At 37.9% G+C, this 15741-nt stretch overlaps 1 protein-coding gene across 1 annotated transcript in view; it reads right to left on the minus strand.

Annotated features, from left to right (window-relative positions):
- DGKI (diacylglycerol kinase iota) overlaps positions 1-15741 on the minus strand; it is a 316603-nt gene that overhangs the window by 159915 nt on the left and 140947 nt on the right. The window contains exon 19 of the mRNA XM_027770499.1: positions 11931-12130. Coding sequence (XP_027626300.1) covers positions 11931-12130 — 200 coding nt within the window. The remainder of the gene's footprint in view (positions 1-11930; positions 12131-15741) is intronic.

Consider the following 15741-nt stretch of genomic DNA (forward strand, 5'->3'; position numbering starts at 1 on the left):
TCACTTGCATTTATAGGCTAAAAAATTAACCGCAACCTAAACAGCACATCTTACACACACAAAAAAATTAACTTAAAATATATCATAGATCTAAATGTAAAATTAAAAGCCATAAAACTTTTAGAAGCAAATGAGAAAAATTCTATAACCTAAGATTAGCCAAAGTACATGAACATAAAACCAAAAGCACAGCTCAATAAGGAAAAAAATTGATAATTTGGTCTTTGTAAGCAGTTTTTGCACTATAAAAGATACTATCAAGAATATGAAAAGTCAAGATACATAGTAGGAGACAATTTTGCAAAGCATGTATCTAAGAAAGGACTTAGATCTGAATATGTGATGAACTCTCAACGCTCAATAGGAGCAAAACTAACAGCTCAATTAAAACCAAGCAAAAGACCGAAACATTTGTTTTAGCAATGGTTGGCAAATAAACACATGATAAGATGCTTAATGTCTTTATCCATTTTGGAAAAGCAAATTTAAACTATGAGGTGATACCACTATAGCCGTATTAGAAGATTAATATTTAAATGGTGACAATACTAAGTATAAAAAGGATGTGGAGCAAGGAGAATCATCAAACACTGCTGATAGAAATGCAAAATGGCAGCAACCACTCTGGAAAACAGTTTGTCATTTTCTTATAAAGGAAAGGTACACTTACCATATAACCCAGCAATCCCATTCCTAGGTGTTTAACCTAGAGAAATGAAAACTTATGTTTACACAAAAACTGTTCATCAATGTTTATAGCTCTATTCATAATCGTCCAAATTTGGAAATAACCCAGATATCCTTCAACGGGTGAATGAGTACAAACTGAAACATCCATATAATGGAATATGGTTTAGCGATAAAAAGAAACAAATGACTGATATATACAACAACTTGGATAAATCTCAAATATGTTATATTCGGTCAGAGAAACCAGCTACAATGGGTTACGTGACACATGGTCCATTTATGTGATAGTCCAGAAAAGTTGAGGCTGTAGTGATAAGTGATTATCAGCAATTGAGTAGTTTATAATGCAGCTTTTTAGAGGGTTCTAGACCAATCTGTACTCCAATTTTGGTGGTAATTATATGATCCTATATGTATCTTAAAACTCACGGAAATGTACACCAGAACAGCCAGCTTTATCAGTTTCACTGTATGTGAATTATAAATATTAAAAAAGCAAATGTAACAAATACTCAAAAAAGAGGACAAAGAAATACCAGATTCTTTCTTGGATATCTGTCACATCGAGTTGTAATCATTTTTTAGAAAACACAACTAGGTCCCTTCCCAGTGTGTCTGTTGGCCTAGCACAGAAACAGTAGCTTTCCAGTCTCTGTCCGATATCCCAGTGTCTTATATCTGAAGCCAGCCCTCAAAATGTTTGTTGTAAGATGAAAACAAATGATGTATATATGGATCACATTATTGCATTTTGATGGGAAAAGAGTAGCAGAGACATGAAACTTAGTGAGAGATGGCTACATAAAGCTGTAACAGTGCTAGAAACATTTTGCAGTTTTATACCTTTTTTTGTTAGTAGAACCATTTACTTGACTACGATTTATAATTTATGAAACGCAGCATACATATGTGTCCTTTAATGAAGACTTTACTATGAACCCACTTAATTATAAAGAATTCACTAAACTACAGCCAGATACAATGGTTTATGTAATGGTTTACATAATGTATGATTCCATTTATGTGACAGCCCAGAAAATATGAAACTGTAGTAATCAGTGATTACCAGCTATGGAGCAGATTACAAGGTAGCTCTTTGGCAGTTTCTAGACTGATCTGTACTCTGATTATGGTGGAGGTTTTATGTCTTAAAATTCATGGAACTGTACACCAGAAGAATCAACTTTATCACTTTTACTGTATGCGAATTTTAAATATACACTAAACAAGATTTATGGAGTAATATTCTATTTGCTTTGTTTTGTTTTATCCTATTGGATGAGGCCACTAAATAACTTCAATTGGACCGTATCAAAGCATTTATGGTCATATATGACCAAAACATAAAATTGCAGAACTCTTTGTATAAAGATGATGTTTTGCCTATATACAGACTTCAGCAGAATGCTGCAGTTCCTAAAGATCCTTCCACTACATTGCTTCCAACATACATTCTTCCATCCCTAAGTTCACCCAATAAAAGTCATCAGCAAACTAAAGAGAAAGAAATTGCTTCAAGGAGGCAACATTTACTTCAAGAGCACTAGAGAGACATTTCCCAGGAAAAAAAGACTGTTTTTAAAACAAAGAACTGTACTGGGGGGCAGCAGCTGGCATGGTAGTTAAGGTTCTGGACTCCTACATGGTCAACTGAGGTTCAAGTTCTGGACCTGGAACCTTGAAAATCACACTGACACATGCTCATATATGCTCAAAATCCCAGGAGGATAAAGGAGGAGAAGGAATTGTGGTGTAGCCATACCTCCAAAGGGTGATTTCTCACTTTTCCTCTCTCTATGTCTCTCTATCTCTCTGGATTTTTTATTGGTGAAAACCTCAATAAAAAATTAAATAAAACAAAGGATTGTTCTGAGGAAAGAATGGCTAATCTGAGAGCACCCAAAAAATGAGACAATTTCAGTTCAGGGATAATGGGGACTCCTGAATTTCATGAGGAACAATGTTAATACTGTTAAAGAATATCGAAAGAGCCTCTGTACTCCTGGTATTCCTGCTTGGTCTCCATAAACAAACTGCAACCTCATTTGCATAAGGCTGCTTTTTGGATTTTTGATTGGTTGCTGGGTTATAATCAATCTCATACCTCGACTCCAGTCAATCACAGGCATTGTGCCTTTTAAATCGGATTAAGGCACACAAACTTCAGCATGTAGCCAAGCCAAATTGTTTCTCTACTTCATTCCTTCACTTTGTTTTGTACATTGCTTTCCCTTTCCAGAACTTAAAATACTGAGTTGACTTCAAGGCTACCTGGAATTGCTGGGAAATCAGTCCGGGAAACTGCCTCATTCAATTCCTATTAAGATTTGCTCAATTAAACGCCACTAAATTAATTTTTTTTTCTTTTAACAATATAATGTTTAAACATTGGTAAAACCAGCAAATGGCACTAGGAGAGTGGATCGAAGCTAAGTTGTCACTGCCATAATATAAAAAACAATACACATGTTGCACTTCAACTTTTCTCTACTTTCTTTGCTCTATTTGATAAGGTTTTGTCATTGGATTTAAAGAAATAATATCCTGGGAACCAGCAGTTAGCGTAATGGCTATGTCACTGGATTCCCACGTAGTCGACCGTGATTCACGTCCCAGACCCGGTGGCTTAAAACTCATGCCGGGCGTGTGTGCCCAAGATCCCAAGAGGAGCATGGAGGAGAAGGGATTGTGGCGTGACCATCCCCTCTGGGGGGTGATTTCTCGCTTTCTGTCTCCATGTCTCTCTCTGTCTGTCTGGCGAGCGCACACGCCCTATAGCGAAAACCTCTCCCCCAAAAAAATATATATCCTAATTGAATAAAATTTTATTATATATGTTTTTATATAAATCGATAACATGTAATATTTAATATATGGGATATATAGATAAAAAATTTTCATATTAGCTGCAGTTAAGCATCTGCTACACCTTTTGGAAACAAACATGACAATTTACCTTACTGCAATGCATTTAATCTAAGAAATATACAGCCTCGTTTTAAGACACACAACAAAAGGGTACATATTACCCAAGCTTTCCCCCATGATAAAAATACTGGATGGCTATTTACTGCATTTCTGTAAATACTCTTCATTCTATTAATTGAAGATCAATAGAATGATCAATTGATTTCTATTAATGGAGCTATTGAAAATAATGATCACTGAAAGCCATTCCTTAAACTCACATTATGGAACTGACTTACACAAAATGTTGAATTTACTCCAGCAATAACCTCCAAATTGAAAATTAAGGAACTTCCTCATTGACTCTTTGCTCAGTTTTAAGCTGCATGAAGGTAGTTCTGATGTGCCTACCACTAAATATGCAACAAACATAAAACATTTTCTGACAAAGAGCAAATGCAAATGAAAATTTTTGAATAAATACATGTTTTGAAAAATAACAAACAAGTACCTATAAGAATAAAGTAGAAAGATTATATGACTAAACATGAGGAGTTACTTTGTCATAAGGTTAGTTATTAGATATTTCACAGTTCTATTTAGACACATATTCTTGGGACCAGCAGTTGGCGTAATGGCTATGTCGTTGGACTCCCATGTAGTTGACCGTGGTTTGAGTCCCAGACCCGGTGGCTTAAACTCACATTGGGCATATGTGTGTGCATGCCCAAGGTCCTGAGAGGAAAATGGAGGAGAAGGGATTGCAGCATGGCCATCCCCCCGGAAGATGATTTCTCACTTTCTGTCTCTCTCTGTCCTTCTGGCAAGCGCACATGCCCTACAGCAAAAACCTCTCCAAAAGAAAGACACATATTATTTTATTTATTCTATCAACTAACCATTATTTTTAGTTTCAGAATACTATGTATTAAAATCTAGATTAGAACGCAAGGATTCATATAAAAAATACTGCTAATGATACCTAATAGCCTACATCTCGTCATAGCCTGAATCTAATCTTGATATACACAATATACAGAGTGAATATAACTAATGCCAAATTAAGCCTTAAGAACTATAACAGATACATCAATAGTGAACTTCCGTGACGATATAATTAATTCTGATAGCAAGAATCAAGGGAGCATTCTTTGGAAAGATAATCATTCAACTGAATCTTGAAAAATATAAAGGATCCTGCCCCCCCCACCATCCTCCCACACCCCCGGTCCCACCAAAAATGGTTAAGACCATGACTTCGAGGTCAGACTGCCTGAATTTGAATCCCAGTCTATGACTTAATAGCTGTGTGACCTTGGGCAAGTTACTTAGCCTTTCTGTGCATCGGATGCCTCAAGTACAGAATGGAGATGGTATCACATATGGCATAGGAGTGGAAGAATAAAGTAGTTAACATAAGGCAATCACCTGCAACAGTACCTGAAACATGAGCACTGCTCAGTTAGTATGTGTTAGATGGAGAAAAGAGAGAAGGACAAGACAGAGGCCACAACACAAAATAATCCTGGAGTGAAATGCTAAAATCCCTATGTTCTTTTTGTTTGTTTTCACCAGAAAACATTAAGTACAAACTATTAAAGACATATAAAAATACATTTTGCTTCTCACTAACAATTTGGGGTCATTTATCTTTTATTACAACTCTGGATCTTCAACTTAGAAATATACACATATATACACTCAAACTACATACATCATTTTAGGGTTCTCCCACAAAGCAAGGACTGTAGGCACTTCCCCAAACTTGTCCCTGGGTCACAGGGAATGGAAAGGCCTAATGGTGTCAGAAACTTAGCATAAAAAACAATGCCTAGTATGAAATTGTACACAACCCCATGCAACCTGAGCCCTACGGTATCTAATCAAAAAATCAAACTGCTAACTGTTGGAGCATAGAGACACAGAACACAAGGAAGTTCACAGCCTCCTTTCAAACCAAGAGAGGGAACGAGAAAGCAACTGTGGCTGGTGGTCCTTATCTGAACAGCAGACCCGTGAAGGAAAAGCACGCAGGTCTTCTAACTGAGGAGGAGATGAGGCCGAGGGACGAAATGTAGAAACGGAACATCACTGTACTCACATGGCGAAGGAGCCGGGGGGAGCAGACACCCGCCGCAGGTCCGCAGTTTGCACCTGATGAATACTAGAGGCAGCAGGGAATGAGCAGCGGAGACAGTCAGCACGACAGCGTGGACAGACATGAACAAGCCAGGGGAGAGAAAAAGAGACACACCAAATTTAAACAGAAATTAAATGAGCGCGTCACCAAACGGGGAATGAACAGAGAAGGAAAATCAAGCCAGCCACAAAATAATCCAAAAAGCTGGTGACAGCAACGAAGCCAACAGGACACATGGAAGGGGCTGGTTCCAGGCAGGCCACAGACCAGGGGCGGGCGGGGGGACAGGCGAGCTGCAAGTGCAGGAGGCGGGTTATAGGGCAGGAGAGATCATCCTGGCCTCCCTTGCTGTGGTCACTCAGGACACCCAAGGAGAGGAGGCGCACGCTTACACATCAGAGACTGACAGACTGGCAGGTAAACTCCTCTTTGAGGAGAGTAAAGGTCAAGTTCATCCTTCACATTCCCCAGGCTTTGGATACTCACATCAAAAGACAGTCATCTTGGGGGAAAAAAATGCTCAATAAAAACTTTTAACTTCCTTCAGTCAAACAATAGAGAATTTTTAAGAATTCCAAAGGTAACACCAAGAAAGCCTGATCCCATCACTGTGATGTTGCAGTCCCACCCATATTCTGGGTAGTAAAGTGAAACCACAGGCTTCTCTTTTTTTTCTCCCTTCTTTTATAATGAAGAAAGTCTACAGTGGCCACTAGAAAAGACAAAATGTACAATTTTAAAACTAAGAAACTAAGCCCCAAATGTCCTGTCACTTCTATTGAACATCACTGTTCTCTCTGCCCTCTTAATAAACAGTTTCATCATGACAGCAACAGACAAAGTTGCCCTGCTCCCTGCTCTGCTGGGTGTGTCAGTTCCCATATGAAGTCACCTGAGTGAATGCCTGCTCAAGGCTCTTCCTAGCCATGCCATCCTCAAAGGACTCCCAGCTACAACCAATAATACTGAGCAGCCCAGGATGATGGCATCAAGTGGCCCAATTCAAAGTTTGTGAACTATAAATCTTGCCATTGAATAAAACAGTTATCTTTACCAATGTCCCTTAAATATTAATAAACTAAGTCTAAAGACTTCTCTAGGTAGCCAATGGGATGTGTAAAAGTGAAGGTGTTTACCTGAGGAATTTTAAGTTTCCGATCCCTTCATTGGTGCCTTTCAGATAGAAACTATCTAGCTATCATGTTACTAGTATGTAAATTTGAACCTAGATAGACTCTGCTATTACTTTTTGGGGGTAAGATATTTACTTGAATTCATACTCTGCAGCTTCACGTGCCATGGTAAAATGAGATATTTCGCTGTGCCAACGGGAACCACTGAACACAAAAAGGTCTCATCTTTTAATTGTATATAGCAATAGCAAATGGGATTATAAACCAAGAAATGTTCTTTTTAGAAGACATTATTTTTTACTTTTTCCTTAAATTAAATGACATCAGGAAGGCTCACTCACTATTTAACTTATCCAGCTATCTGAGTGAACCAGGTCTTAAAGTTATTAAATACGTCTTTTGCACGTAATACAATGTCATTGAAGCACATTCTACATTATTTTTATATTGATCAGCTTTTAGATTTATGTCATTTTAGCAATAATTTCTGGAAAGTGTAGCAGAGTTAGCATTATAAATCTGACCCATGTGTAAGTCACTGATTCAGCATGTAATCATGCCTCGGGAACTACGACGTGATTCTAGAGAGTCTAAGGGAAAATCCTAGGGCCTCCACATAGAGCAATGTAGAGAGACAAGAAATTGTAGATTATACTCTTTTTAATCAATAGTGTGATGGAAGTAACCAAGAGAACTCAAGGAGCACTGAGGGTGCATCTAGCAGGTAGGAGTAGACAGAAAAGGACTCTCAGGAAAAGGCATTTCAGTGGAGTCTTGAATTGTCAGAGAGCTGGCAGATGAAAAAGGGCTGAAGAAGGCACTGTAAGAACAAGTATAAAAACACGATGATGCAGGAGACGGGCTGTTGCCCCAGGAATAGCAATGATCCCTGGAGCACAGGACGATGAGAATGAAGAAAGTAATCAAAAAGGTCTCTAAAGCCAATAAATACAGACTTTACTTTTTAAGTTTATTTACTCATTCATTTATTTCATGAACAAGAGAGACAGTATCCTCTACGGGGTCCTCACTCCACAATCCACCTCAACCCCAGCCAGCCTGGATCATGGACACACATGTGCCTAGTACACTAGGAAGGTCTCCGGATGCAAGCCAGCAACCTTTTTGTTGTGGGTCTACAGGGCAAAGCACCACATTCCACCATGCACCATAGCCTGGTCCCAGGCTTCGCAGTTTTATTGATAGTTCACTCTAGCCGGTGTACTGGAAAAGAAAATATGGAGAGGCGGGGGGGGGGGGGGGACAGGAACAATGAGTATACGTCAGCAGTGCTGCTCTGAGGTAAGACATGGGCCTTTGAACTAAGCCTGTTTTATGAGTAGAGAGGCCAGATGGCATGAAAGAGATTTGGGAAATACTGAGTTGTCAGAAAAGTCATGATGTATTTTTTCTGTTTTTCTATGCCAAAATATGCATGACTCTTCTAATAACCCAATAAATATAAGGTAGGTATCAAAGAATGTGGTAGCCAGTATATTAGGTGTTTAAAACTGGAGATGGCTGAAACGCCCACAGAGTACCTGGTAATGAGTGGATGGTAGTGCCATTCATACAGCTGTGGATGGAACGGGCTCACTGGATGGTGATGAGGAGACACAGAGGAATCAATGGAATGAGTGTAGTTTTTAGCACGTAGTTGGAGGTTGCTCTGAGATACTAAATTCAAGATGTCAACTAAACTATTTGGGTCTGAGTCTTCAATTTTTAGAAGAAAGCCTGGGCTGGAAATGCAGATCTGAGATGCAATCTCCCAGAAAAGAGGCAGACCCATGAGCAACACTAACATTCAAGTGGAAATGGACCAGCTGCCTAGGGAGCTACAGACTTAAGTCTCGATTATACAGTTACCCCTGTATTGTGGGAAAGGAGTCTAATTCCTTGAGATGACTTGAACAACTATCTTATTATTATCAGGAATACACACAACAGGTGTTTAAGATTCTAAATTTTTTTTAAGTATTTTTCTTTACTTGTGAAAGAGTTCACATAGATGTATGTGAGAGTAAAAGAGAGACAGAGTGAGAGGACTACCCTCTGCAAGACCTGGTCACACATGACCACTTTCCTCCAGTCCTTCCACCCACTGGATCCTGGGCACTCACACATGTGCCCAGCATATTCCAGGCTGGCCAAGCCAGAAATTCTAACCAGGATTAAATGTAGGATTCTAGCATCTCCTGAGCAGCGAATCATTACCCACCATGGAGTTGGGCCTAAAGACATTTTCAACATTTTCTTTGTTCTATATTGAGGAAGAAAAGAGGCAGATAAATGAAATAGTCTTGGTAAAATATAAGAAAGAAAGAGAGGGGGGAAACAAGTAGGAAGGAAGAAAGGAAGGCAGGAAATAAAGAAATGAATTGACTTGCAAGTATCCCTTTCATCCTTGGATGAAACTGTGACCTTCATACAATGCCCATACCAAAGGAAAGCTTGGAGGAATCAGAAGGTTGAAGAAAACTTGCAACAATGTCTTAAAAACAAGGCTGACCTTAACCTTGAAAATCCACTTGGAAATCTAGTGGAAGAAGTTAGATTTCAAAGCAAAAATTCCTACTGAAATAGAAAAACAATGGAATCACAGAGGGTGAATACGATCAAGGTGAGAGAAATTAAGGTTTAGTAAGTATTACATGGTTAAATTGTTTGGGTTTTTTTTGGGGGGGGGAGTGAACGTTCTTTTTGTATTGGTTTTCTTTAAAAATAGTATTGAATTATAATTGTTTATGAATATTAACAAAAATATTTGTTATTTTTTAAGGTTTGTAAATGTTCTTTCTAAAGCTAAAGCATGCTATGATTCCCATTCCTTGCAGGTTTTTCTATGGCCTGCAGCTGCTGTGATGGGGACACCACTGCCTCCTAGTGGCAAATGAGAAACTGTTTTTGAGTTGATGCTGTTTCCTGCAAACCTACACAGCCAAGAAATGATGTCACATGACACATGTGTCATGAGCACAAAAACAAAAACATCAGTATTTGTTTTGTATATGAAGAGAACCCAAATGAATTCTAAACGATATGGTTACTGAGCAAATAAACACAAATCTTTTCAACACAAGGGTAAGAGCTGAGCTGTTTAAAACTAAAACTAAACACCTGAAAACAATTTGTCAGATAAAGTTACAAATATAGATGCACCAGGCATGAGATTATTAGGCCTTTGCCTATAAACAATTTAAAATGTTTACTTTATTATATCTTTCAAATAAACTGTCTACAGGTGACCCAACAACACAGGCCATTAGCTTGAATTTCAGACATAGCTTTCACTTACTAGTTCATAGATTTCTCTCACATCGATGGTTCATGACTTAACTCTAACAATTCTAGAGTAAATTTGGTGAGCCATTTAAAACTGCTGATATCCCACTTTTTAAAACATATGAACTCGGGCCAACAGGTGGCATAGTTTAAGGCACTGGACTCCAATATGGCTGACTATGGTTCAAGTCCTGGACCTGGAAGCTCGAAAATTATGTTAGGCGCATGTGCATGCATGCCCAAAATCCCAAGAGGAGAATTGAAGAGAAGGGATTGCAGCATGACCATACCCTCATGGGGTGATCTCTCACTTCCTATCTCTCTTTCTCTGTGTACCCTATATCAAAAAATATCTAAAAAACACATAAATAAACCTATCAATTAGATATATAACCTCATAAAAGGTAAAGGCAGGGAAGACAGAAAGCATTGAGAATGAGCTAGGATTTTACTAGCTGCAAATGTAAACAAAACAAGAAATATTAGTAAATAACACCACCTTATAAGTACCTAGAAAATAATTGCCAAAGTCCAGACTCAGAGAAAGTAGAAAGCAGAAGATAAAGAGGATTTCTCATCCCAGCTTCAGACTCACAATCAGATGCTAAACACTGAAAGGCTTTGAGAGCTCTGTGTGAAGCCTTTCCTCAACATGTGCCACTGCAGATGAAGAAATGAACCAAAATACGGCAGTGAGCTCAGGCCCCTGTGTCATTGGTTATTGTCACTTCTGTTGATTGTCCTACTGACTCATTAAACACACGGCCAAGCATGCCCTTGCTTTACAGGCACTACAAGGAAGCCAGCCATTCAGAACAAATGAGTAATCATGCATCACAGACCGCCAACAGGAGCACCTTTGAGGGACCCTCACTGTGATGGAGAATGACCCAAGGCTAAGCCCTGAAATGACCTGAAGCATATGAGCATGATATAAAGAAAATACTCAAAAAGATGCCCCAAATTCTCTCCTTCGTCTATCCCCTTCTCCAACCCCAAACAACATTCAAATCACTAACTGGAGTAAGGCACACTGCTAAATTACCATGCATTCCATGTATCCACTCATTATTACCTTACCTCAAATCAGTTTATCAAAATTCCCAAGAAAGGGAAGAGTCTATGTATTTAATGGTAGAGATAGTAGATTAGGTTAAATATGGACAGTAGGATGTTCCCCAGAATAGTGAGACTGAGTTGAAGCAGTAGAGGATCCAGGGCCCCAAAACGGGAACATTAGAGCAGAAGCAATTCACTAACTGGCAGAAAGGGATGCAAAGTGGATAGAGGCCAGGTGCCCGCCAGCTCCTCCAGCTCCTGCCATTGGAGAAACCAACACTCTTCAAGTACCTAGTTTATAAAGAGACTACACCCCTTCCTAAACCAAAACAAAACAGAATACATTTATCTGACCCTAGACCAATTATGACCCTAGAACCACTCTCAATGATTTTCTACTAGTATGTGTGTGTCTGTGTGTGTGTGTGTGTGTGTGTGTGTGTGTGCGTATCCCAAAGCAGTCAGTGAAGAAGAATCAGCTATCTCATACACAGTCCTAATTCCCCTAATTTCTAAAAGAAGGGCATGGTAACTTGGTAACTGTATAATCAACAAGGAGAAAAAATGTACATGTTCCCATGAGCGCAACCAAGGCACTGCTACAGCTCCTGGACTTTTCTCTTCCCAGCACAGGGAGGTCCCAGACCATGCACATGCTCTGCGTTCTCCTCTCCCAGGTCTCCATGTTCAGCAAGGTGGCCACAGAGCAGACTCACTCATTGAGTAAAGGCATGGATGTCCTCCTCTTGCTCTTCTGCACCATGTTAGCCTGATTCCGCAAGGAGATCCTAATCATGGCTGGCGCCAACCTGCACGGCTCCCCATCCACTTGCATGGGGATAGACTTGTAAGTTAGAAGCATGACTTCTCGGCACTGGTGCAGCCTTTCTCCATGGCCTCCAACTTGCAGGGCAGCCTGTGAAAACAAGAGTCAAAGGCAAGTGACGCTTTAGTCCTTGTCACTTAAGGCCAGAAACTGAAATATATATATTAATTATATTATGTTATATTAATACATCATGATATATAACCAAAGGGCCTTTGATAAGCATATATCAATAATAACACCCTACATCTATATCTTATTTTATATTAATAAATAATTTTATTTGACCATAGGGCCTTTGATAACATATTGGGTCATCAGGAAAGTCATGATGCATTTCTGCATAGAAAAATTAGAAAAATATGTCGGGACTTTCCCGACGACCCAACAGACAAGCCACAGTATAATAGGAAACCTAGACAAGCCATTAATATAAATAAACCAAATATTCAAGCTTTTGATGAACTTTACCATAAATTCACATTGATTACCACTTTTCACTTTTATATATTTCAATCTAAATTTAATTATCTAATGTAGTAGAAAAGTTTTTTGTGTTTAGTCCCACTATATAAGCTATGTAAGTAGAAAATAATATGAAGAAGATAAAGCACAATTTACTAACTTGCAAATTGTATTTATCGCACTTTCTTTTTATTTTTTATTTTTTATTTATTTATGTTTTTTTTTTTTTTTGCCAGGGGGAATGTGTACTTGCCAGAGACAGAGAGGCAGAGAGAGAGGGAAAATGAGAAAGCATCCTCCATGGAGCATGGCCACACCATAGTCCCTTCTGCTCCATTTCTCCCTCCTGTCAGGATGTTGGGTGTGCACACACACACACGCCTAGTGTATTTTTCAAGTCACCAATTCTGGGACTCAAACTACACAGCCATCCATGGAGATCCAGTTACTTTAACCACAGGCTTGAGCCAGCCCTCCAGTTCTTACAGTCTGTCGTTGGTTGATTTTCAAATTTTGGCAGGTTTTTCCTTTTTACCTAAAATCTTCTTAAACTATTCTAACCTATGTAAGATCAATGAAATGAAAAATAATATGAATTATACAATTGAAACATTCTGGAAAGCAAAGCAGTTTTCAGGATCAAAATGAGACACAGTAAAAGCTCAGTTTACCGCAAATGTTACAGAATGGAGATTCAAGTCAATATTAAAGTCTACTGTTAAGAGCAATACATTAGTACAACATCACTGACTTAGTCAAAAAATAAAGGAAGAAAGAAAGGAGGAAGGAAAGAAAGAAAGAGTTCTTAGTATCATTTATCCTTTCAGGGAGGAATGAAAGACACACAATTATAATGCATAGCACACATAGAACACACAAATTTTATTTAATAATATACACACATATGAACCTGCCTATAGTTTGACAGAGTCATCTAATACAAAGCCTATTTTATAATAAAATGTTGATTATTCCGTGTAATTTGTTGAATGCTGTACTGAAAGTAAATACAGAATGTAATCCTTGTTATTTTAAGTCAAAATCATTGTGAATTTAAAAAAAAAAAAGAAATGGCACTTCATAGAACCATAAAGTCAAAAATTTTCTAGAATGATTTTTCTAGAATGAATCATTTACTTACACACTCAGTCATTGATGACAGAAAACCAATTATCTATTTAACCTATCATGGTCAACCTTGTAAGAAATTCAAAAATTTTTTCTCAGGATCAGCAGATGGCATAATGGTTCCATCACTGGACTCCCACAGAGTTGACCATGGCTTGAGTCCCAGCCCCAGCGGCTTGAAACTCACACTGGGTACGTGTGCCCAAAAACCCCAAGAAGAGAATGAATATTTATGATAAGTATAGACACTCTCTGACTTATAATGATTTCTCACTTTCTGTCTGTGTCTCTGTCTCTCTGGAGAGCACATGTGCCCTATAGCAAAAATCTCTTAAAAAAAAAATTCTCTCTGGTGGCACATGATCTGAGAGCAAATCAAAGATACTTCCTGAACTAAGTGCATCCAAAAACGATACATTACCCCAAAACCTTATACTTCACTTTGCTCTGCAGCTATGGCTTAAGATTTATGTCTGATCACATTAAACTCCTCAGTGACAGAGAAAATAAGCAACAGGGATAGCCTACAACACTAAAAGACTAAATAAAAAAAAAAAGGTTTTTTGTCTTTTTTTAAAATTATTTCTTCCAAGAGCAAGAAAGACAGAGAGAGAGAGAAATAAGAAAGATAGGCACCGCCCAACAAGGTCTTGACACCATACTCCACCCCCACGTTCAGCCAGCCCTGGGTCAGGCATGCCGGGCACACTCAAGGAAATCTCCAGACATAATGTCTTCTATCCTCACATCTCCTCTGACTTTGACTCTCTCACCTCCTTCTTGTCATTCTAAGAATCCTTATGATTCCATTGGACCCACTTGGATAATCTCTTTATAAAATATCCTTATTTTATTTACATCAGAAAAAACTCTTTTGCTCAACAGTATTGCTTTTTGCAGGCTTTGGCAGATGCTAAAATGTATATGCAAATGAAGAAAACTTAGAATAATCAAAACACCATTAGAAAAATGAAGTGAAAGGGTTTGTACTACCAGAATGGAGACCTACTATGAAGTTATTAGTAACCACGGCAGTGTGGGATGGGCATAAGGGAAAGCAAATCAATGGAACGAAATAGAATCCAGAAGTTGGCCCCCACACACTTGTAAGGCAAAGGCACCAAGCCAATTCTACAGAAAAGAAATATTACTTCAGCCAACAGTGCTAGGAGAAAACCAGATAAATGTATTATTTAAATGAATGGATAGCCTTACATGAGAAAGAAAAATCTGAGCTGAGCTGAATTACAAATTACACATAAAAGCTAGAACTATAAGTCTTCAAGAAGAAAATGAAAGAGAATATCTTCCCATCCTTTTTTAGAGCAATCAAAGATTTTTTTAAGTACAAAGCACTAACACAAATTAACCCTCCTTCGTAAAGTTGTAATTGATAAAAATGTTTAAAACTTATTTTGATCAAAACAAACATGAAGAACACAAAAAGAAGAGCATAAACTGAGAGAATAGGTCTGTAATAAAAATCTGTCAAAAGACATGTATCCAGAATATACAACTCTTGTAATTCAATGATAAAAGATAACCAATTAAAATATGCAAAAAAAACTAAGATACTTTTTTAAAAGAAAAAATAAAAGGTAATGATAAATATCAACTTGTCTTTACTGTCATTTTTGTGTTGTTTTGTGGAACATAATTGTCTGTTCCAGAATTTTATCTGTATAAAATATACATAATTCCTTTATATCCTTCTAGGGACAGAATTTTACTCTCTCCCCTCATTCTGTTCATCAATACGCATGATACTGAGCACTTATGTCTCGATTTATTGAGAAATATTCAATACCCATGGAGAATTAAATTTAAACTTAAATTATACTATATATTAAATTTAAAACACTCTATATATTACTGTTGGGCAATCAAACAGAATAAAATTTCTATAAACCAATTTTATAATTCTTACTCAGAGTCTTTAAATATTTACATCATTGAATTAGTCATTTCTTTCCTGGGGATTTATCATGAGAAAACACTTTGAAATGTGAATGGAGGTTCATAAGCAATTATATTAATTACTTGATTGTTTATAATGCCAAACACTGGATACCTGGAAGTCTCATAAAGGAAACTTTTTTATAAAGGAA

The sequence above is a fragment of the Tupaia chinensis genome, unplaced genomic scaffold (genome assembly GCF_000334495.1).
Source record: "Tupaia chinensis unplaced genomic scaffold, TupChi_1.0 Scaffold000140_1, whole genome shotgun sequence".
NCBI classification, from domain to species: Eukaryota; Metazoa; Chordata; class Mammalia; order Scandentia; family Tupaiidae; genus Tupaia; species Tupaia belangeri.